The sequence below is a fragment of the Serinus canaria genome, chromosome 10 (genome assembly GCF_022539315.1).
Source record: "Serinus canaria isolate serCan28SL12 chromosome 10, serCan2020, whole genome shotgun sequence".
NCBI classification, from domain to species: Eukaryota; Metazoa; Chordata; class Aves; order Passeriformes; family Fringillidae; genus Serinus; species Serinus canaria.
The window spans coordinates 887,071-911,010 of record NC_066324.1 but is presented as its reverse complement, the minus strand read 5'-3'; the positions used below and the strand labels follow the sequence as shown (position 1 = coordinate 911,010).

Below are 23,940 nucleotides of genomic sequence, written 5' to 3'. Positions count from 1 at the left end.
TCTGGGGCAGCCCCCGCCCCTCTGATCGGGGGTCTGGGTGGGGGGTGCCCCCTGCCACACGTCCGACCCCGCTGGACATGGCCGGCAATGCTCGGTGCCACCGAACTGGGGGCACCCCGCTCTGTCCCGACCCGCTGTCCCCGCTGCGGGGGAGCCCCTCGGTGGGCGCCAGGCTGCGGGCAGAGGAGCGGACACCTGCGGCGGAGCCCCGGGTGCCCGGTGCCCGCGGTGCCGCCCCCCGCTCCCGCCGTTCCCTCCCGCGCGGGGCTCCCGGCGGAGGCGGCGGGGCCGTGCCGCCCGTGCCGCATTGGTTTGCGGCGGAGCCCGTCACCGCCGCCGCGCCGAGATTGGCCCCCGCAGCCGGCGCCGGGCGACCCCCGGGCCCGGCCTCCTGCCCGCCCGCCGAGCGCCGCGGCCCGGGCAGGGCACGGGCACGGGCACCGCGCTCCGCTCCGCTCCGCGCCGCCTGCAGCGGGGGCAGGGCCGGGCCGAACCGGGCGGGGGGCGCGCCCACAGCCCCGCCCCGCACCGCCCCGCACCGCCCCGCACCGCCCCGCAGCGCGCCGGCAGCGGGATGTGAGCCCGGGCTCCGGCAGCGCCCGCCGCCCCGCGCCCCGGGAAGATGCTGAGCAGGTGGATGAGTGGCAGCAGCAGGAACCTGGACCGCGAGTACAACTGCACCGTGCGGCTGCTGGACGACAGCGAGTACACCTGCACCATCCAGGTCAGCCTCCGCGCCGCCGGCACCGGCACCGGGGCCGCGCTGCCCCCGCAGCCGCCGCGCTGCCGCCGGCCCCGGCAGACAAAAGGAGCGGAGCGGCGGGGGCGGCCCGGTGCTGCCCCGCGCCGCCAACAAAGGCGGCCCCCCCGCTCCCGCCGCCCGCCTCCCCCCGGCTCTCGGGCGGCCACCGGAGCCGCGGCTGCCGGCGGCGGGGAGAGCCCCGGGGCTGAGCCCCTCCGCCTGCGACCCCCCCAGCCGCGGAGGGGTGCGGGGATGGCGCCGAGAGCCGCCCGCCTGCCCCCGCCGCGGTGATGCCCGCAGCAGCCGGAGCGCAGCCGGAGCCGGAGCGGGGCAGGGGCAGCCCGGCACGGCCGCCCCGGGGCCGGGGAGCCGCGGCCGTACCCCGCGGAGCCGCTCGGGGCGAGCCCTCCGCTGCCGGGCGCGGGAGCTGCGCGCAGCGCGGGGAGGACGTGGGTGCTAAGTGGAGTACGGGGGATGCAGCGGGGCAGGGCGGCGCAGGGACCCGCGGGGCAGGGATGCTGCGGGGGTGCTGTTGGTGGGGACAGACCCTGCCGGCCCCGCTGCGGCCGGGTGCCCGCTCTGCCTCCCCCGTTAGCGCCCGGCTCGCCGTGATGAGCGCTCGGGTTTTGTAATCGTCCGGAGCGGCGGGCACGGGCGCGCATCCGCCGCCCCCTGCGCCCCCGTGCCGGGCGGGACCGGGACCGGGACCCGTGGTCGGGGCCGTCACCCTGGGCTGCCAGGGCTGCGAGGGACATCGCTCAGCTCGCAGATGTCGTGGGATGTGTCGTATTGCTGAAAACTAGGGAAACGCACTCCCGGGCTCCGCTGGAGCGAGTCCGGTACCGGGACCGTGTGACCGGGGGCTGAGAGAAGCATCCCTGGCTCCGGCTGCTCCTGCGCTTCATTCCTGCCGTCAGCATCATCCTTGCAAGGGAGCTCACAAAAACCTGTGCGGAGCCGCACGCGCGGGGATTGCTGCTGGAGGCGGCTGGCCCCAGCCCAGCCCGTGGGCGATGGAAAATTCGGGGCAGAGTTTTGAGTAAAGGTGACTCAACACGTCAATAGCAACAGCTCCCCCCGCCCAGCCTCGGGGGCCCCCAGCCCTCCCTGGCCTGTGATGCCAAGGAGGGGTGAACATCCTTTCATTTCCAGGCACAAACCTGCTTCTGGTGATAATGCCAAAGGACGGTTACCAAGGCTGCAGGCTATGGGAGGCACCGTCATTTTGGCCTAAAGAGCCTAAAATCGATAAATAGGGTGATTTATGCAAATACCACTGAAGAATGGTGGTAGCGCTGCCGGTCCCTGCTCACCTCCCCCGCCGGGGTTGTAAAGTGTGACCCAGTAAACGGCTGGAGCAGCAGCCCAGTTTATTTTGCATAAGCCAAACTAATTCGTCTCTCAGAGGTTGTTTTTAATACTAATTAAACGGGAAACTGTAGTTTGGGAGAGAAAGTGTGGGCAGAGCAGTTCAGAAAAATCTGGATTTTCTGCCCTTAAGACAATTTGACAAGGTGTCGTCATTTCGCATGTCAGTTTTTTTAAGGAGAAAATATGACTCGGTCCCATATTCCGGTTGATATTTTACGTGCAGCATAGTAAACAGGGATTCCTGGCATTTAGCATGCGCGACCTGAGGGATGGATGGAGAATTTGCTCCTGCTACCCTGACGAGCAAGGTTACCCCACTTATATGTTTGCTCTCGCTCGCTTTCATGCTGCCTTATAAGCCAAGTATTTATAGTCCATGCGAAATTAGGGAGAACATAGCAGGAATGTGTAATGTCTCGCAAGTGAGGGAACCGTCACCGCGCAGGCTGCGAGCGCTGAATGAGTTTTGAAGGTCATTCCCTCACGAGTGCAGAGATTTCACATCTTGCCGAGATCCACAGTGTCTCCTCACCCCGGCTGGTTCTGCGCCTGTTGGATGTAATTTATGTCTTTCTATTTTTGCTGGAATCCGGAGAACCTGGCCGGAGCGGCAGCCGCGGCTCTCACGCAGTGCTGGGATCCGTCTGGCGGCGGGGCCGGGGCTGGAAGTTTGTGCCTGTGCTTGGTTCTGCTGCTGTGCCCGTGTGTCCTCCCTGGCAGCAGGGACGAGGACAGGCTCTGTGCCCTCCCTGGAGCGTGGCCTGTCTGACGGGTCATCTGGCTGCGCTGCTGGGGAGGAGGAGGCAGCGCTGGAGGCAGGGCTGATTTTTGAGAAGGTTTATTTACATTCCAGATAATGGCATCGCTGAAATCTGTCATGAAATTAACCTCTGGCTGTGCTTGATGAAGGTGTGTGAGTAGGGGTTTGCTGCTGCCAGATAATACCTGAGCATTCTGCTTCTAAATAAAGCCTTTTTTATTTGATTTTCCAAGGTTTGCTTTGTTCATATTCCCATGCAGAACGAGCAGTTCATTGTCTGAGCTGGGATGAATCCTTCCTCTTTTTCTTTCCCGAATTTTCACTCCTGAAGAGCCCATCCAAGCAGGCAGAGGAGCCTGGAGGACTCATCCCTGGGGCCCCCCAGGTGCTTTTGGGGGGACAGAGGTGCCACGGGCACAGGGAATGGGGTGCAATGGGTCGGGGCAGTGGGGCTGGCACCTCCGTGAACCTTTTGTCGTGAGGTTTTTTTGTGAATTCCATATGTGCTGCTTTGGGGAAGATGCTGTCCCAGCATCTGTCTGGGTTGGTCCGTGTCTGCCAGCGAGCAGGGCTGGGCCCTCAGGCCTGCCAGCACTCGGCTGCCTGAACAGGAAGATGTTGGGCCCTTGGCTGGGAAAAGGTGACACAGTAGCCCAGGCCACAAGGCACCTCCTCGGGCGATAGAGGTGGTGATTTGTGCGTGGGCTCCTTCAGGTGAGGGGAGGCAGCGGCGCCATCCCTGCCCCATCCCTTGGCATGTGCTGGCTGCCACCTGTGGGCGTGGGGACCCTGGTCACGGGTGTCACTGCCCCGAGATGTGTCCCCGGCGAGTGGGGGCTGGCAGTCAGGGACAGCCATTCCTGAAGGCGTTGTCTCCGCGGAGAGGGGCCGGTGTAGCTGGGTGTTTAATTGGAGTCTCACCCCTCGTGCTCCGTGGTGCAGGCTGCTGGCCAGGCTCCTCCATCGGCATGAAAAGAGCTCTGAAACACACAGCAGTGCTGTGGTTTGCTGTCAGTGAGTTTCTTGTCTGAGGAAATGTTTTAAATTCTTCGCTGTGGTGTCAGTGGTGGCATAAAAGGCTCGAAATAATTAATGATTTGCCGTTGCTCGATGCATCAAGCATTTTCCTGAAAAGACAGTGGTGTTTTGTTTCAAACCCCAGTAGAACAACAGGAACATGGAGTTGTGAGAAAATAAATATATGGTTTCTTAGATGCAGAATGTAAGAACTTTCTTGCCTGAGATTGGGAAGAAATGAAAGCGAGCTCCAGGCTGCACTCTGGGACGAGCCCCCTGCTTCCCACTTGGAGCACGAAGTTCTTTAGGAGCCCTGACAGGATCATTAATATCAGGCAGCAGCACAAAGGGGAGCTGGGGCTTTGTGGCAGTGAAGGTTATTTGTTCATTATCTTTTTATCTTCGGAGAGTTTCCAATTGCCTTTCCCGGGAAGTAGGTTAGGAGACCACAGCTTCCGTGGGGGCGGCTCTGCCCGGAGCCCCAAGCACGGGGATGCGCTGGGGGCACAGGGCCACCCCCGGCAGCACCACCAGCCAGGGGCTCTGTGCCCATCTGTGGTGTCTGTCTGTCTGTCTGTCCCAGAGCCCTCCCTTACCTCCACAGCTGGAGCCGGAGTGCGGGGACAGGGACCCGGGCCAAAGCCATTGACAGAAATGTGGCGTGTGGCGAGCTGGGGGTCCCGGGTTGGGGGTCCCGGGCTGGGGGCCAGCACCGGACCGGGCCCTCCGAGCATCCCCTGCTCTCCTGGTCCTCCAGAGCCCCCGAGCAGCCCCAGCGCAGAGCAGGGAGGGGAGCCCCAGGCTGGGGCAGCGGGCACGGGGTGCTCCAGCCTGCGGGTCCCAGGGAGGCTGAAAGCATCAGCACGGCTTTGCTGTTGGCTGTTCAAAGCCATGTTTTTATTCATAGCCTTGGAAATGTGTTTGCAGCAGAAAGCCATCGCTGTGGCTCAGCTGTGTCTCTGTGAGTTGTGCTGGCGGGGCAGCTCCTTTGCCCCTGGCTCCAGCATTTGCATACACTTGGTTTTGTAGGCTCGGGAGGGAACTGCCTGAAATGCACAATGAGTTTGAAGGGAAAACAGTAGTCAAAGAAGCATTTCATCTCCTTTTCCTCTTAAATTTATGTCCAAAAGATACAGAAGGCAGCTGAGGAAAACATCTACTGAATGTCCACTGAAAATTGGGGACAATATTCACTCACAATTCAGTGGGAGCAAAACCCCAAGTTGTTCTGCAAACCCGTAGAAAATATTTCTATTGCTGTTCTTTCTCTGCGAGCTGAAATGTCTGTTTTCTGTTCACTTTTCATACCTGTTTTACAACGTTACCTGCTGTGAACCCGCCGGCTATTCCCCCCTCAGGAGCCAATTTCCTGACAGAACTACTTTGCTTATCACTTTCCTGTGGAGGATGCTGAAGGCAAGTACAGACACAGAGTCAGATATAGATGTAGATGTCCGCACGCACACGCACACACAGAGATGCCATTGCAGAGGGATGCGTAGCACAGCACCAGGAAGAAGGAGTTTGCTCCTTCTGTCATGTCAGAATTAGGTAACGTGCAGCAGGAGGCTTCTTTTGAGGTGTCTGGGGAATACTGCCAGTGCCGTGAGCAGCTCACTTATTTTTGATTTTTGAGTCAGGCTCCGGGAGCCCAGCGGGATCGTGGCCACGGGGATGACGTCGGTGGCCACGCGCTGGCAGTGCCAGGACTCACACGATGCCTTGGTCTGCCCAATGCAGACCAGGGGCACTGACAGCTCCTGAGAGCCCTCTGTGACCTGGCACATCACTGAAACCTCTGAGCTGGCTCCTCTGGGAGCGTGTGTGGGGTGGACAAGGCCTGTGTGGGGAGGAGACCCTCCAGGAGATGCCATCAGGGAGGGTGGGCAGGGCCCTGCTGAAGGTGCCCCCAGTCTGTGGAAACTCCTCCCCAGCTCATGCAGGGGTGGGGTCCTTGCAGGGTGTGAGGCATCACGGAATCCTGGAGTGCTGTGGGCTGTGAGGGACTCAGATCCCACCCAGTGCCACCCCTGCCACGGCAGGGACACCTCCCACTGTCCCCAGCCCCAGTGTCCAACCTGGCCTGGGACACTGTGGGGATCCAGGGGCAGCCACAGCTGCTCTGGGCACCCTGTGGCAGGGTTTTGCCCCTTGGCTCAGGGGGGTGGCTCCTTGATGGGCCCTTCGTGCTCCAGGATGGCTTGTGCTCATTGTTGTCCCGTGTCATGTGCCAAGGGGAAGGCCGGGAAGAAGCCAGACAAGGGTTTGCTGTGGGGGAAGAGCTGGGGTTTATTTGCCATCCGTTTTGTGGAGAGCAGACAATCCCTCCTTAGCCTGGGGTCGGGCTGGGGACTGTGGCAGAGCCCTGAATGCTGCCACTGCCATCAGCCACTTGTTAGTGGGCAGAAAACCCAATTATTGTTTGGTTACAGCAAGCTCTGGAGTTCTTTCTGCAAATAAGAAGGTTTCAGGTCAAATTCTTCTCTTTGAAATGCTTCCAGGGTAAATTATTCTAGCAGTAAGGGAGCATTGATGATCTGGAATTGCTGTGAGGCTGCTGTGCCCACAGTGAGTGTCTGCAGGGACTGTGGCTCTTGCACAGCACAGGAGATGGCAGCAGGTTCTGATGGACACCGTGGCTGCCCTGGGCCAGAGTTTGTCATGCCAGGGCTGGGGGTGACTGGAAGGGATCACTGAATCGTAGAATCTTTAAACGGTTTGGGTTGGAAGGGACCTGAAAGCTCATCTTGTTCCAAGCCCTTGCCGGGGGGTGGGACACCTCCCGCTCGACCAGGTGGCTCCAAGGATGGGGCTAAATGCCCTCCTCTGACAGGGACAGTAGTTACTGACTTTTGGCTGTTCCTACCAGCCTGTTGGAACCTTCAGAACTCAGGTAAATAAATCCTATCCTGATTTGTGGGCTCTCCCCTTGTACTGCCATGGGGTTGCACCCACCGTGGCATTTGGTCAATTTGTAAAGTCTGATTTATGCGGTGAAATAAGCAGGGCTGGAGATATTCCTCCTTTTTAATGCCTTGATCAAGGGTGATCAGCTCAAAACAGGGTTTTCGGCAGGTGCACGAGTTCCTGCCTGCCACTCCCAGCAGTGAACCAGAAGAGAAGGATTTTACAGCTCAGTCCCCATGGGTAGAGCCGGGACTCCTGTCCTGGCATGAGCAGTGGGGTGTACCCATGGCTCAACATGGGTTCTCAGTCCAGGGGCTCCTGGGTCCGACTGACTTGGTTTAAGTTGGGGCGAGGAGTGACCGAGATTCTCAGCATCTCTGCCGGCTTCAGACCTTGGCCCTGCTGTCCAAACACCACCCTGGCCTCTCTATTCTGCTTTGGCTCGTCTCTTTTGGGGTATTTTCCAGGATTTGGTGAGGGTCTCGTCCCAATGCAGTCTGGGTTTTGAGATAAATTTGCGTGTCTCCTGAGATGTAAAGTCAGTCTCCCTCCCTCCCTCCCCACCGTCCGAGGGGGAGTTGTCATCCTCCTGGCAGCAGGCAAGGGTGGTGCTGAAAAACAAGAATTCTCCACAATAGAGGGTTAATGACGATACTCAACGATACTCAACAGGTGATCACAACATTTCACTAACAAAAGAACTCTTGGCCAGCGATCAGTTCCCAGCTCAACTCCAAACTCTGCAGCTCCTTCTCTCAAAAAACAGGTAACTTTTGTTACTCATACCATGCGGCACCTTTGTCACCACAAGAGGCGTTTCCCTTGCGCTCAGCCCAGGCCAGCAGAGCTCTGCCAGCTGCTGCCCAGGCTCAGGAGAGAGGCAGGGGCACTGTCCGGGTCAGCAGAGCAGGAGTGCGCTCTGGAGCCCTGCTGGGGCTGCGGCGGGAGCAGCCCGGCCCTGCAGAGCCCGGCCCTGCCACAGCTCCTCTGCTCTGTGAGGAAGAGGAGCGTGAAGGGCAGCGGGGTGGGAGCAGCCAGCTCCGTGCGGGAATCTGTTCGCTGGGGGACACCAAAGGGTTTTGTCGCTGTGCTGGGCTGAGCAGGGGCTGGCACAGGGAACGTCCCCAGGCGTCACCGAGCTCCGGCAGCCTGTACAGCACTGGCACTCCTGGAAAACAGAAATAAAAAAGTGAAAATGAGAGGAAACCTTATGAAATGTGACACCCAGAGGCGTGTGTGCCCGCGTGGTTTGAGTCAGGATGCCAGAGGGTGCTGGGGCAGCAGCCAGGTGAGCAGTGCTGGCAGAGGTGTGCCAGCTCTTCTGCCCAGATCCTGGGGACCAGCTCCTTGCTCTTCAGAAAATAAATCATTTGGAAATGTGTTTCCTTCCAGAGGACAGGGTTAGGTGAGATATTGGGCAGGATTTTCTCCCTGGGAGGGTGGGCAGGTGTGGGGCCTGGCGGACGTGTGAGCCTGCCCTGGCTCTGAAAGGGGTGGTTTGGATTGGATTCTCGGAGGAAATACCTCCCTGGCAGGGTGGGCAGGCCCTGGCACAGGTGCCCAGAGCAGCTGTGGCTGCCCCTGGATCCCTGGCAGTGCCCAAGGCCAGGTTGAACACTGGGGCTGGGAGCAGCCTGGGACAGTGGGAGGTGTCCCTGCCGTGGCAGGGGTGGCACTGGATGACCACTGAGGATCCCTTCCAACCCAGACCATTCTGGGATTTGATAATTCTGTTGCAAACAATGCCTGGTCCTGAGAGCCTGATGTTTTCCTGGGGCAGGTGTGGGAATGGGCTTCAGGTGCTGGTAGAGAAAACTCTTTATTTTCTAAGCAAAACCAGGACTTGTGCAACTGTGGAGGAATGACCTGATGGGATCAGCTGGGCGTTTTGTCCCTCCTGCATCGTCCTTTTAAAGCTGCAGGCCCTGCTCTGCCCTTAATTACTCTTGGGCATTAATTACCCTCCAAGCACATCACCTTCACCGGTGCCATTGTCTTTGTCAGCAGAAGTGACTTGGCAGCTGAAATTTCACCAAAAACTTGGTTAATTTTGCACACAGAGACTACAAGATGCCATTGTGCTTCCTCCAGCTTGTTATCTGGGAGGGACTGGGGGTGCAATCCAGGAAAATCTGATTTTGCTCAGCAGAGCCACAGCAGGGCTGGGTTTATGTAACCCCAGGGTGGGGCAGGGCTGTACTCAGAACACGGGATCAGCTCTGTGTGTCCCTTCCTGCTGATCCCCGTCCTCCTTACAGAAACCAGGCAGGGTTTGTGCTCCCAGGCTGTGGTCCTGGCCAGGGAAGTTGCTGTAAATGGAAACAGCTCCTCTGCAGACTGCAGACCTTCCTGGCTCTTTGTCATTACCTCGTGGTGTTGGGAAAATGGAAAGGTTGGGAAGTTCCTCCTGGAGAGGTGCAGGCACTGCTGGCTCTACCCTGATGATTTTATCAGGATAATTTTGCCATAATAATTTTACCATCCTTTCTTTGGCTGCTGGAGCTGGGAGCCTCCCTCCGTTTCCCCAGTCCCACCACAGCCAAGCCAAGGCTGAGTCCCATTTTCCTGTCCTGGCAGTGCCAGGTCTCTGCACTGGGCAGCTCACTGGAAACTCAAGGCTCACACTACTTTAATCTTTCCTCCTGGCAGTAAAGAACACGAGCCCTGGGCTCCTGAGCAGGGACAAGCCCTTGGGCTGGGTCAGGGGGGATGCAGGTGGGCCTGGCAGGTACTGGTGTCTCACCAGACAATCCAGGTGGGTTTTCTCCATGATGATTAACAGCAGCTTCCACAGCCAGCAAGGCTCAGCTCGTTAATGCGTGATGTCAGGATCAGATCGATGCTGCAGCCCAAAATAGAATATTTTGGCTGCATAATGTCTGTTGCCAAAGACTTTAATTATAGTGGCATATCTGTCACATCGATGAGGGGCTTGTGTTTTTCAGAAGGTTTATAGTGGCTGTTTCGTGTTGGCTCTTACCCTGGAACACAGGCTGGGATCCCAAAGGAAATATCCATCCAGCTGCCTATGGGGGATGTTTCTTCAATAAAAAAATGACAAAAATTGAGTCAGCCATTCCATTCTCTTTCCACGGAGCTGGAAAGAGACTTTAAGAATATATGGATCAGGTAGCAATTGCAGCTATCCTTTATACACTTAACTCATGGAATGGGCAGTGTTTTGGTGTTTTGGGAATGGGGGAAAAGCTGGAATCCAATAGACTTATGTTTGGAAAATAATAAATTTGCTGAGCAGGTACTTCTCATGAATCGATCTAGTTCTCATTAGCCTTGCACTGTACAGTTTGCTGACTAATATTTCTGGCTTGCAAGTAAAAATGGCTTTCCAAAGGAAATGTGGAATGAGAACAGAGTGTTTTTGGGACCTGGAAACCTGGATCTCCTGGGGCCATTGGAAGAGAAGAGATGTGGGAGCAGAGGAGAGGGCTGGGGCTGCAGTGGCAGTGAAGCAGGCGCAGGGCATGGAGTTGTGATGGGTCCTGGGAGCATTCCTGCTGTTCCAGCCCGTCCTCCTCCATCTGCACAGGGACACTGGTGGCCCCCTGGCACGGTGGCACTGAGCCTGGGCTCTGGCCCTCGCCCTGGTTCTGTCAGACCTCCTCCCCAGGTGCTCTCTTGGCTACGTCCCTGCTGAAATCTTGGTGATCCTGAGCTCCTCCTCAGCATTAAGGTTCTCCTCCTAAACCCAAGCAGACTTTTCTCCCTGTGACCCTTGTCACTGCTGTCCCTCCTTTCTCCCGCAGCATTCATTCCCTGTGTGACCCCAGGCTGGCCTTGTTCCCCTGTGCAGGTGGATACCAACCCCCAAAGCAGCAGGGACTGATTCCCCAGCCTGCCACCACTCCTTGGGAGCCACTCCTGGAGCACACGGCAGGGCTTCTTCCTGCCTGTGACTGCTGCTTTGCTGACAGGTTTCTGCCCTTCCAGGCAGGATCTGCCCTTCAGGCAGGAGCACACCCCCTCCACGCAACCCCAGCTCCACACCTGGGCTTTGTTCTGGGCAGGAGCAAGGTGCTGACACAGAATTGATCCAACGGAGCAAAAATGGAGCTGTGCCATCCCCAGGGTGTGCCCTGGGCGTGCTGGGCTGTCAGAGCCCCCACAGGAGCTGTCAGAGCCCCCACGGGAGCTGTGCCATCCCCATCCCCAGGCTGTGCCCTGGGGCTCCAGCAGAGGAATTCCAGCCCTTTGCCTGCTGCACTCTTCCAGGTGAGCAGCCTGGCAGCACAGCAGCCTTGCAGGGAGCAGGCATGGCAGGGGTGAGTGCTTCTGGCTCCTTTCAGGTGTGCTTGGGAAAAAAGCCCTCTGATAAACTGCCGAGGCCCCACCACAGCACTTCTGTAAGTGCTGCAATTATCCTGGTCTTTATTTGGCCAGTCAGAGAGCCACAGGGATTGGCATCCTGGCCAAGGGAAGGGCTGAGGGGCACTGGAGCTTGCACAGCGTTAGAACAGACTCACTCAGCCCCTTCAAATATTTATGGCCTTGCAATCCATACACATTTCCAGCGTGTTTGACATCCTCCTGCTCTGCTCCTGCTCGTGGAGAAACTCTGGGAGCATCTGCCCGGCCGTGGGGGTGACCAGGGGCCGTGGGGGCAGGTTTATGGCTGGGGTTTGGGAAGGACCCGTGGAGTCTGATCCTGGAGAGCTCCTTGGGGCGGGCAGGGGCTTTGCACAGCAGCCCAGGGGTTGGGATGCAGGATCCCCGATGGTGCTGGCTGGGGGTCACCCTGTCCTTGCACACGCAGCTGGAATTGTGACAGGATGGCCCGGGGGCAGCGCCGGACCTGGGGCCAGGTCGGCAGGGGCGTCCCCTCCGCTCGGAAGGGACCGGAGCTGGTTTTGTAGCAAAAGAAAGTCGTTTGTAACAAGCCAGTTGCCTTCCTGCCGGAGGGACGGCTCTTGTCAATCTGCCCCGTTTTACCCGGTGGGATAAAAATAGCGGCCGATTTCCAGGCAGCAGCCGCACATCCCGCGGTCCTAATGAGCTCTTAAGGTAATTACCTCTGGTGGGAAGAGCTGGAGAGGGCTGGGCTGGCAGGGGGAGCGCTCCGGAGAAATGGCTCTGTGCTCCCGACAAAGGGCACAGCAGGGCCGGGGACACCGGGAGGGGCCAGGACACGGGGAATGGATCCACTCCGAGGGCAGGGATGGATGGGATTCTGGGGTGGAATCCTCCCCGAGAGGGTGGGCAGGCCCTTTGCCCTGTGCCAGGGCCTCGCTGTGCTCACAGGGAAGAGTTTGTTGGGAAAGAATGTTTGAATCTGTTTCATTCCTCAAAGCCTCATTTTAAACGCTGTTCCATGGCTGGGGGTTATCCTAGCAGGAATTATGGCCTGGGCTGAGGAGGTGCCACCCTCTGCCAAGCTGTGCCCTACCAGAGGCTGGCTGGGAGGCCACCCCTGCCCTGGGTGCCTTTCCCTGCCCCTCCTTGGTGCCCATCCTCTCCCTGCCCCTTCTTGGTGCCCATCCTCTCCCTGCCCCTTCTTGGTGCCCATCCTCTCCCTGCCCCTATTGGTGCCCATCCTCTCCCTGCCCCTTCTTGGTGCCCATCCTCTCCCTGCCCCTATTGGTGCCCATCCTCTGCCCATCTTCTCCTCCATGCCCATTCTCTGCCCATCCTCTCCCTGCCCATCCTCTGCCCATCCTCTCCTTGGTGCCCATCCTCTCCCTGCCCCTCCTTGGTGCCCATCCTCTGCCCATCCTCTCCTCGGTGCCCATCCTCTCCCTGCCCCTCCTTGGTGCCCATCCTCTCCCTGCCCCTCCTTGGTGCCCATCCTCTCCCTGCCCCTCCTTGGTGCCCATCCTCTGCCCATCCTCTCCTCGGTGCCCATCCTCTGCCCATCCTCTGCCCATCCTCTCCTCGGTGCCCATCCTCTCCTGCCCCTCAGCTGTTAATGCTGTGTCCCACCACCCTGGCTGGTGTGGGAATTTCACTGTGATTCACACCAATGAGCCTGTCTGCTGCAGAGGGCACTGGAAGCTGTTCATGCAGTGCTGTTTTCTCCCCAGATTATCACTTTGGTTGGCAGCAGACCCCAGCCCACAGCCTGCAGCTGGGCTGTGGTGTCACTGCAGGACAGGAAACAACAGGAGCACACACCGCTGCTCCCAAGGTGCAAAAAAGGAAGTTTATTTTCTGACTCCAGCATTTATAGATTTCCAAGAGTGACAGCGGGTTGGAGGGTGACAGTGCCACCTCTCCAGTGACACCGGACAAACCAACAGTCCATCAAATCTCACCTCCTCCATAAAAGAATGCAAAACAATGAGTTATTTACAGAAAGTGTATGAGAAAGTTTGCTACAGGAATGTAAACTTCAGAAGGCTCAGAAAATCTTAACCAACAGGGTGGCAGTGTGCAATGGCACTGCCAGGGGTGCTGGTGACACCAGAGCCCGGTGTCCCAGTGTGGGGCTGGCTTGGGGAGCAGTGGGGAATGTGTCCCAGGGGAGCATCCCTCACAGGCAGAGCTAGTGCCCATCACCCAGCCATGCCAGGGGAGATCCTCCAGCTGCCAGGCACAGCTGTCTTCCCTCTCCATCCCCTCTGCCTGTTCCAGACACGGGATCCACACTGACCCTGCAGCCACCTGAGCTCCTCGGTGGCTCAGAGTGACAGGGCCACCTCCTCTGCCATCTACCCAGCAATTTGTGCCTTGTGGGAGCCTAATGGAGCAAACCCTCCCCTGGTGGAGCTGGGGAGAGCTCGGCACTCTGCTGGGGAAGTGGCACTGCCCTCTGGAGCCCGGTGAAACGGGAGGGGCTGGCACAGCTCGGGAGGCCCCCGGGGGTTCCCAAAGGCCAGGGCTGTGCCTGGGGACAGGCACGAGGACAGCTCGGTCTCTGCTCTGCCTTTCCTGCTCCCCAGGAAGAGCAGCAGCTGGGGGTGGATCACCCTCAAGGGGTGACTGGGGGCAGAACCTGCTTTTCACTGGGGCAGGTGGTGACAGGACAGGGGGACAGATGGAGCCTCTGCCCTGCCTCCCTCTGCAGAGCAGCACCGTCAGGGGTCCTCTCTGCAGGGCTGGGAGCTGCCCCCTGCTCTGGACCTCAAGGGCAGGAGGACCTGGAGTGAGTCTGGAGGGGCTGCTGCAGGGCTGGAGCCAGGCTGGGAGAGCTGGGGGTGCTCACCTGGAGGGGAGAGGGCTCCAGGGGGAGCTCAGAGCCCTGCAGGGCCTGGAGGGGGACTCTGGGCTGTTGGAGCCCTGATCCTGCGGGGTTGCAGCGGGAAGGAAGCGCGTCCACGCTGCAGTGCTGCTCCTCCAGGAGCACACAGAGCACCCGGGGCTGCAGCTTCTCCTGCTTTGTCAGCAGCACTGTCTCCTTGTGCAGAGCTGCAGCTCCCAGCAGCTTTCTGGGGGGACCAGAGGCTCTTTTCCAAGCTCTGCCACTGGGAGGGCCCCGTGGGGGGTGAGCAGATCGACCTCCCCTCTCTGAGGCCAGGGATGAGGATTTATTTCCCTGTCCCATCTGTGTATGCAGGTAAATCACCCTGGTTCTGGTAGGACAAATAACACATCAGAGAGAGCAAATGTGATCAGAGGGTTTATTTGGGGTTGAAATCATCAGAGATTCATGGAATGGCTGGAGTTGGGAGGGTCCTTGAAGCTCACCTGTCCCACCCCTGCCGTGGCAGGGACACCCTCCACCCTCCCACGTTGCTCCAAGCCCTGTCCAGCCTGGCCTGGGACACGTCCAGGGATGGAAGGGGGCAGCCACAAACCTGTGCAACAAATCAGTGTGCACACAAAGCAGTGCCAGTTGCACTGCTTCCCCTACGCCTACAGGTGTCCCAGAGGTTCAATTCCTTTTGTGCTCCTGCAGAATCCTGGAGTATCCCTTTCCTTTAGCAGGGCTGCACTAATCCCTGGTGAAACCCACTCTGATGTGAGTAACTGGAACAGACAGGCAGAACCTTGCCTGCACTCAGCTGGAGACACAGAAACTTGTGCACACCCAGGGTGTGATTCCTGACATGATCCCTGTCACACCCAGGGTGTGATCCCAGACATGATCCCTGTCACCCAGGGTGTGATCCCTGACATGATCCTGGTTACACAGGGTGTGATCCCTGACATGATCCCTGTCACACCCAGGGTGTGATCCCTGACATGATCCCTGGTCACACCCAGGGTGTGATCCCTGACATGATCCCTGTCACACCCAGGGTGTGATCCCAGACATGATCCCTGTCACACCCAGGGTGTGATCCCTGACATGATCCCTGTCACCCAGGGTGTGATCCCAGACATGATCCTGGTTACACACGGGGTGTGATCTCTGTGTGATCCCTGTCACACCCAGGGTGTGATCCCTGACATGATCCCTGTCACACCCAGGGTGTGATCTCTGTGTGATCCCTGTCACACCCAGGGTGTGATCTCTGTGTGATCCCTGTCACACCCAGGGTGTGATCCCTGACATGATCCCTGTCACACCCAGGGTGTGATCCCTGACATGATCCCTGGTTACACACCCAGGGTGTGATCCCTGACATGATCCTGGTTACACCCAGGGTGTGATCCCAGACATGATTCCTGTCACACACCCAGGGTGATCCCAGACCTGATCCCTATCTCACACAGGGTGTGATCCCTGACACGATCCTGGTTATACACGGGGAGCTGGCCTGGGGCAGTGCTGGGACACCTGGGCAGGTGCTGAGGGGCTGCACCTTGGGTGGGGCTGGGCTCACCCTGCTCTCCTGGGAAGGCACCCATGGTGGGTGAGCTCAGGACCCCCCTGCAGAGTCCCCAGTGCTGCTGAGCCCCAGGGGAAGGCACACGGGCATGGGAGCAGGGATGCCCTGATGGGTGCCCTCAACAGCAGCAAACCCAGCTGGGCCCTCTCAGCTCTGGGGATTTCTGCAGCCCAGAGGGGCTGGGCTGGGCTGGCTGCAGCTCCCAGCAGTGGAATTTAGTCCAGGTTTGAGAACTCTGGGCAAAGCATTTTCAGGAGCTCCTGAAGGGGAAAAGGCTGTCAGCCTGGATAAATGTTAGAGCAGCAAGGAGAGGAAGGGGAGAACAGAGTGAGCAGGAAGAGCAGAGAGATGGGGAGATTGCTGCAATTTGTGGGCCCTTGGGACAGTGCCTGAGAGCCGTGATCACATCCCACCCAGCCCACAAACACTCCTCCTGTCTCTCTGGCATCCCAGCACGGGGAGATGCTGCCGTGGTCCAGCAGGCTGGGGCACTTCTGCCTGCCACTGCCCCTGCCACGGGGACACTGGTGCCACTGGTGCCACCACTGCCCCTGGGGAGGGGCTGGGCTGCTCTGGGAGGCTCCAGCAGAGAGAATTTCCTGGGATGCTTCCTGGTTACACACAGGGTGTGATCTCTGTGTGATCCCTGTCACACACCCAGGGTGATCCCAGCAGCTGAGCAGGGCAGGGTCCCCTGTGCCCCCAGCTGTAAGCTGAGCTCCAGCCAGGGAGCTGGAACCCTGCTGGGCATTGCCCCTGCTCCTGGCAGGACAGCAGGGTCCCCTGGCACGGGTCTCACTGCTCCAGACGTGTTTGGAGCCCTCAGCAGGGCCCAGCAGGGCTGCTGGAGCAGGGAACGCTCCCTCTCTGGCTGCCTTCAGAGGGACAGCATGAAATGAGGAGCTCACACAGCAGCCAGCTTCTCCATCACCAGCAGCACCTTGGATCATTAAGCCTGAAATAATTTTAATTGGATCCAGGACTCACCAGAGATTTTTTTGTGCTGTGGAGGAGCTGGACCAGTTTCTCATCTACCACCAACCATGAGAGCAGGGGAGAGGGGAGAGGGGAGAGGGGAGAGGGGAGAGGGGAGAGGCCCTGCTTGGCTTCAGGTGCCTCTGGATCATGAGGTGTTGGTTCTAGCTCAGCACCAAGCTGGGTTAAGGATGGAGAGATAAATATTTTCTTTGCCTTGGAGTGGATTAACCTCCCTTGGAAAGCCCTGAGTAGTGGATTTAAGCCCTTGGCAGGAACTCTCCAGTTCATGGCAGTGACAAGCTGCTGACCCCTGCCCCCGTGGGTGGGAATGTGGGGAGGAGCATCCCCCAACTCCGTGGGTGCTTTGGGGGTAAGAATTCAGCTAATCATTCTGTGTGTGCCCATTGAAAATGAGGTGTTTGTCTGTGCAAGGGGTGGTGGATCTGTGGCCCTCGCCCACACAGGCTCTCCAGGGAATGTGGACAACACATGGACTCTTCCAGAGGAGCCAGGAATTAATCAGACTGAGGTGATTCAGTGCAGTCACTGCACAGAGAGGCGAGGTAAAACATAAACATTAAAAATTCAGATTAAACAGAGAGCCCTGGTGGCATTTGCAGCCAATCCCATGTTGTCCCCTGGCTGAGGAGAGCCAGGAGGATCCTGCAGAATTCGTGGGGTTTACAGCAGGACAGGGAATTCCTCTGGCCACAGCCTGACGGGGCTGGGATGGTTTGCTTCCAGCACAGGAGTAACCAGGGGGTGTTTTAAAATGTAGACAGAAAAGTCCCAGAGGGCATCAGAGATTTAGCTGTGTTTGAGGAGGATTCAGGTGCACAAACAGCCCTTGGCATTTGCTCCGTGGTCTGACTCCTTGCTGAGATCGGATGGTGGTGACAGAACCCTGGAACTGCAGAATCCTGGGATGGCTTGGGATGGAAGGGACCTTAAATCCCACCCAGTGCCACCCCTGCCATGGCAGGGACACCTCCCACTGACTGTCCCAGGCTGCTCCCAGCCCCATCCAGCCTGGCCTTGGGATCCAGGGGCAGCCCCAGCTGCTCTGGGCACCTGTGCCAGGGCCTGCCCACCCTGCCAGGGAAGGGTTCATGTCCTGACACAGGGAGAGGCACAGGCCATGTCCTGGAAGGTGGAACCTGAGTTGCTCTGGGCCGTGTGAGGTTTTGGAGCTGTGCAGGGAGGGAGCAAGGAGTGATTTCAGGAGGGGGATGTGGGGAGCTCGGGAGGGGCAGGAAGGGTGGGCTGGCAGGGAGAGAGGCTGGAGCTGCTGGCACAGGAGGCAGGATGCAGTGCCAGGCTGAGCGTGGTGCCAGCCCCAGCCCTGCCCTTGGTGCCAGGCCCTCTCCATGGGCGTCTGGCGAGCGGCTTTCGAGGAATCACTGCCACACCTGTGGTGCCACCTGCCCGACCTGCCCAGCCCAAGGGGCAGGGAGGTGGGGAACAAGGGACAGTGCACGGTGGGACAGTTTGTCCCCAAGAGCCCCAGTGCCCACCCCTCTCCAGGCTGCCAGCATGCCCTGCCCTCTGGGGGGGCTCGGGGGGCTCTGGCTGTGCTGCTCCATCCTCCAGCCTGCTCGGGCACTCGGGGAGCTCAGATCCCCTGGCACTGAGAGCAAGGACAGCACTCAGGTGGCTGTGCAGCTGGAGAGCTGCTGCTGACGTCGCTGTCCCCCTGCCTGTCCCTGTCAGTCACCGTGATCTCAATGTTTAACGAGATGATTCAATAATTAATGCACGCTGCTCTGGGGCCGCGTGCCTCGGGAGGGGGCACCGCTGGCACCGGGGCTGGGGGGGGCAGAGGGTCTTCTGCTCCACGAGGGACCCCAGAGGGGGCAGAGAGTCCTGGGCAGAGCTCGCCCGTGGGAGCCAAGGCTGCTCCTCCATGGGAGTGCCCCTCCTCTGCCAGCCCCCTGTGCCACGGAGCCCCCGGAGGGGCTGTGCCAGGACCTGCCCTCAGCTGCAGCAGTGAGGGGCCTGGCACTGCTGGCCAGCTCCCCAGCCAGTTTCTCCCCATGTAAGCTGGACCCTCATCACGTTTGGGGTGTTGTGGGTTTTTTGTGGGAGCTGTTGCCACAGCTGGGCTGGCAGCTGATCCCAAAACCAGGACAAAACCAGGACAAAAACAGCGACCGCTGTCCAGAAAGTTGCAGATGGCCGGGGTGGGAATGCTGGAGAGAGGAGCTGCTCCCTGCTGGCATGGAGCTGCAGAGAGCTCCGGGCTCACCAGCACAGCTCCGAGCCCAGCCTGTACCACCCAGGCCGGGCACAGCAGCCCCCCTGGAGGGGGCACCCCTGGGGGGCACAGAATGGCACTCGGGGCACAGAGGGAATGGGGAACACCACAGAACTCAGGGAGGAGGAGCAAAAGGGGCTTTGCAAACCAGGCCAGCAAAGGGAAGTAGTGTGGGGAAGGGAAACCGGGGGTCTGGGTTGGCTTCTGGAATGGGGAGGGGGAGAAGAGAAGGGCTGGGAGTGCAGGGTCCCATTCCTGGGGGTGAGGGTAGTGAGTGTGTGGAGAAGAAGAAGGAGAAGGAGGAAACATGCCCTGGGTTTGCATCCTGGACCCTTTCCCAGTGCCCCCGGGATGCTGGATGTGAGCAGACTCTGGCTCAGCCTGCCAAGCAGCAGTGCCAGCCTCCAGGCCAGGCTGTGAACCCAAATCAGAGCAGGAGGCCTCTTCAGCTGCTTCACTTTCCTAGGATTAGTAATCACAATCTTTATTATGAAATACTAACACTTACAAAAAAAAATTCCCAAGGCTGGGCTCCTCCGTTGCCAATGCCGTCGGTGCCAGTGCTCCCGGCTGGCAGCTCCTGCAGGGCCCTTATCTCCGGGAGAAATCGTTACACAATCCTCATTCTCATGCTGCAAACGGCTCCTCGTGCAACCCGCACTTCAAAGCAGACCCAGAAACAACCAAGTTTCTGCTCAGAATCCAAGATGTTCGGGGAGGATCGGGATTTAGGCTTTGCAAAGTGCTCCAGAGAGCAGGTTGGGCTCGATCCTGCGGATGGGAAGTGCCTCCTGTGTTTGTGAGGGGACAGAAATGTGACAATCCTTTCCTGACCCAGTCGGTGCTGGGGATTAGCTGGGGGTGAACGTGAATCGTGGGGAACAAGTGAACAAAGAGTCCCATTCTGCTGCCTGGACACTGGGAAGGAACTGGTCCGGCAGAGTGGGATGGCAGAGTGGGATAGTGGAGTGGGTACTGGAGTGGGTACTGGAGTGGGTACTGGAGTGGGATTCTAGAGTGGGTACTGGAGTGGGTACTGGAGTGGGATACTGAAGTGGGATACTGGAGTGGGATGCTAGATTGGGATACTGGAGTGGGTACTAGAGTGGGATACTGGAGTGGGTACTGGAGTGGGATGCTAGATTGGGATACTGGAGTGGGATACTGGAGTGGGTACTGGAGTGGGATGCTAGATTGGAATACTGGAGTGGGTACTGGAGTGGGATGCTGGATTGGGATACTGGAGGAGAACGCTGGAGTGAGTACTGGAGCAGGATGCTGGAGCAGGGTGCTGGAGTGGGAAGAGTGCTCCCTTTGTGTCTCTGCTGCCTGCATTCCTCCCTCCAGCTGCCCAGAGGGCTCTCCCAGGGCCAGGGAGCTCCACAGCTCTGATCTGTGGGAGGCTGCAGGGTGCAGTGCTGCCGGTGCCAGGGGAGGCTTTGCCAGGGCTGTGCCTCGGGAGGTGTCTCCGTGCTCACCCTGCATCATCCTGCTCTGAGGAACTGCTTCCCCAGTCCATGCACGGCTAATTTGGCTCTGTCTCCTGGAGAATGAGGCTGTGGCTCGTGACCCTCCTGAGCTGCTGGGAGGCCACTGTGGCTCAGCCGAGGTAACCACATTGTTATCCCTGCCGTGCCCATTATTCCTGATGGGAAGGAATGGCTCTGTAACTTCCCATTAGAGCTAATGGGCATCAGCTGAGCTGATGGCTGGCACAGGGAAGCTGTGTCTGGCAGCTGGCTGGGCATGGCTTCTGGGGAAGCCATGCCCAGCACACAGGAGCCGTGCCCAGCACACAGGAGCCGTGCCATGCCATGCCGTGCTGTGCCATGCCGTGCCGTGGGGAGCAGGAGCAGGGATAGCCCTGCAGGGACCTGCCACACGTGGGCAGGGGTTGATGCCCACTGAGGGGGGAAGAAGAAGGGACAAAGCTCCCCTGAGATGCAGGTCCCAAAGCCCCTGGACAGCAGGGCTGCACCAGACGCTGCAGAAATGGACCGGAGCCATCAGATCCCCACAATGAGAATTTTCAAAGCAGCTTTTAATTTTGGGGCATCCAGGAGAGAAGAGCCAAGCCCACAGACCTTGCTGGGCCTGTAATCTTCACACCAGCATCAGCACCTCAGCTGCTGGATTAACCTTTGTTTCCTGGTTTTCCCTGAGCAGCCAGTTTCATTCCCGGCAGCAGGCAGGGATGCAGTGCAAGCACAAAATACAACTACCTGCTCTCTTTTCCTCCAAAATTCAGCATTTTTGATGAAGCAGGAGCCCAATCAAGGTCAGCCTTGACTGGTTTTAGCAAAATAATTTCCTTCAGATTTGGATGAGGCTGAGAATTTTGGAATTGCACAGTGGGTCCAACTTAAGTATTAACGATTTGATGTGTGCTCCCTGGCAGAGGGTGGGCTTGGGTGGGATATCAGGAGGAAATTGTTCCCTGGGAGGGGGATAAGGCCCTGGCACAGGTGCCCAGAGCAGCTGTGGCTATCCCTGGATCCCTAGCAGTGTCCAAAGCCAGGCTGGATGGGGCTTGGAGCAGCCTGGGATGGTGGAAGGCGTCCCTGCCATGGCAGGGCTGGGATGAGAGGGGCTTCGAGGCCCTTCCAGCCCAAACCGTTCCAGGACTCTGTGATCACTCAGTCTCCACCATTTCTCCTCCCCTCGGTGGGGCTGGTGAGGCGGGCAGAGGCTGAGGGGGGAGCAGAGCCTGGCTGTGGGCACGGGAGCCCCTGCCCAGCTCTCGCGGGCACGGCCGCGGGGGCGAGCGGCCAGCGGACAATGCCCGCCGTGTGCCCGCCACAGAGGGGCCCTTCTTCCCCAGAGCAGCCTGGCCACTGGGTTCAGCTCCTCCTTGGCCCAGACAGCAGCAGGGCAGCCTCCCTTTGCTCTGGAATTCCCTCAGCTGGCGGGCTCCAGGCCGGGGCGGCTCTCACCCGGGGGGTTCAAAGCCTGGTGACTGCCCACGCTCCTCTTGGGCACCCAGATCCTGGCACATGCAATGCCAGCTGTTAACATAGCACCTTTCCGTGGCTCAGCCCATCCCTGCTAGCCTGCTGGGCCCTCCTGGATCAGCCTGTCCCCAGCACAGGGAGCTGGGCTGTGTCCCACAGCTGCTGCTCCTGCTTGGTCATTCCGCTCAGGAGCGCAGCCACCGCAGCCTTTGACAGTCTCCATCTTTATAGCTTATTGCATGTTTTGAAAGATTTATTTGAATAAATTGCCAGATGAAATACTGCTTTCAACTGGCTGACCTGCTGGGCTGCTGTAGCCTTCCAGCAGTGCCATCAGGGAAAATTCCAGCCTCAGAAGTTCTCCTGGTACAAACGAATTGCCTCGGAGGTGTTTTGATGCAGAGCTGCATTAAGCAGAAAGGGGGTTTGGTGACAGTGGTTGTTGGTTAAAGAAGAAAAGAAAACTTGTGTGTGTGTTTGAAGGGCCGGGTTGTTTGCCACGGCTGGCGTGGGCTGCTCAGGGAGAGGGAAGCCAGGAGTGCTGAGGAGGGATGGCACTCCTGGCAGAAGCTGAATGGAAACCAGGGCTGCTGCCTGGTTCCTGTGCCTGGGAGAGTCACACTGCAATGTGGTGATGGCTGGGATGGGGAGCTGCTCTCAACAGGATGAAAGTCGACAGGACAAGAGGACACAGCCTGAAGCTGTGCCAGGGGAGATTCAGGTTGGGCATCAGAAGGAATTTCTTCCTGGAGAGGGCAGCTCTGCCCTGGCAGAGGTGGTAAATCCCAGGATTTGGGAGCAGCTGGGCTGCACAGAGGGCGAGTGGCTGCAGAGCTGGGCTTGGCAGCCCCTGCTCCCTGTGGGTTTGGTTTGCTGATCCCTCATCCTCAGGGATGCAGCAGCCACTGGGATTTAAAGTGACAGCAGAGAGTGACTGCAGCATTTGTGCTCCTGCCCAAAGATGAAGAGAGGGGGCCTGGCCGTGTTCATCCCACAGAATGAGCTCTGGGAGCAGCCCAGGACCATAGCAGACACCATCCAGTGTTGCTTCTGTGCTCAGACCCTCAGAGCTCCCAAAGTGCTGCTGGATCCTTGCCTTTGCCTGCGTGGGGTAGTTCTGGGCTCCCAGGCACGTTGGAGCTCCCTGGTCTCGTGGCAGATTTCAGCAGCTGTAGTAGCACAGGGATGCTGAAGGGACAAGGCATTGGATTCCCTGGAGCCAGACCGTGCTGGGGAAGGCCAAGGTTTCCTTCTATGCAGGAAATAATTTAATGATTTAAGGTATTTCACAGAATCATGGGATCATTTTTGTGGGAAAAGACTTCCAAGACCATCGAGTCCAATCCTCTGTAAGTAGGAAAGTAATTCCAGGCTTTACTGACGTGGATGTGGCATTATCCTTGGGGGCACTGGGCAGATTTGTGTGCACACACAGCCATGCCCTGTCATCCATCATCATCGTCATCATCCACCTCAGCTGATCCTCGCCCAAACCACAGGAATGTGCAGCTCCAGGGCACCAGGCAGTGCCAGGACAGGGCACAAGGGGCAGGCTGGGGGTGACCATCGTGTGTCCCACCCAGGCAGGGTGAGGAGCATCCCTGCATGCCTCCAGGGCACCAGGCAGTGCCAGGACAGGGCACAAGGGGCAGGCTGGGGGTGACCATCGTGTGTCCCACCCAGGCAGGGTGAGGAGCATCCCTGCATCCCTGCATCCACGGGGGCCTCAGGAACAAGTGGCACAAACTGGGGCAGAAGGTGTGGTTTGTCAGTGCCCTGTTATTAATAGTTAATCAGCCAGCTCTGGATTTCAAAGCGTGTGGGCACGGGAGGGAGCTGCGGGCGAGCACACCACTCAACTCGGAGTCGCGTTTCTGGCGCGGCGCCTCCGAGGAAACGCTCTCCAGGAAAACCTGGAGAGCTCATTACAGGGACAACGAGGGCCCAGGATAAAGAGGATGCAACTGTTATTAACGCAGTCCCTAGGAACGGGGCTAAAAAATCCTCGGTGCTTGGACAATGAAATCGTGTCCCGTTGCCATGGCGACGGCATCCTCCAGCGATGCTCCCAGCTGCTCCTCACGTCCTGGGCTGGGGCATTTGCATGTGAAACCTCGGCAGGGCCTTCCCCAGCTGCCATAGCCATCCTTTTTACAAAGTGTCCCCATTTACCCCTGCCTGCTTTCCCACACTTGGTGATCCTGGGAGCAGAGCACCCTGCCCCAAGGCAACCC

The 23,940-nt window shown here is 58.7% G+C and overlaps 1 protein-coding gene across 1 annotated transcript in view; it reads left to right on the top strand.

Moving 5' to 3' along the window:
* Positions 1–586: 586 nt before the first annotated feature.
* Positions 587–23,940, top strand: part of FRMD5 (FERM domain containing 5) — a 54,292-nt gene continuing 30,938 nt past the window's right edge. The window contains exon 1 of the mRNA XM_050978671.1: positions 587–724. Coding sequence (XP_050834628.1) covers positions 623–724 — 102 coding nt within the window. The 5' untranslated portion in view covers positions 587–622. The remainder of the gene's footprint in view (positions 725–23,940) is intronic.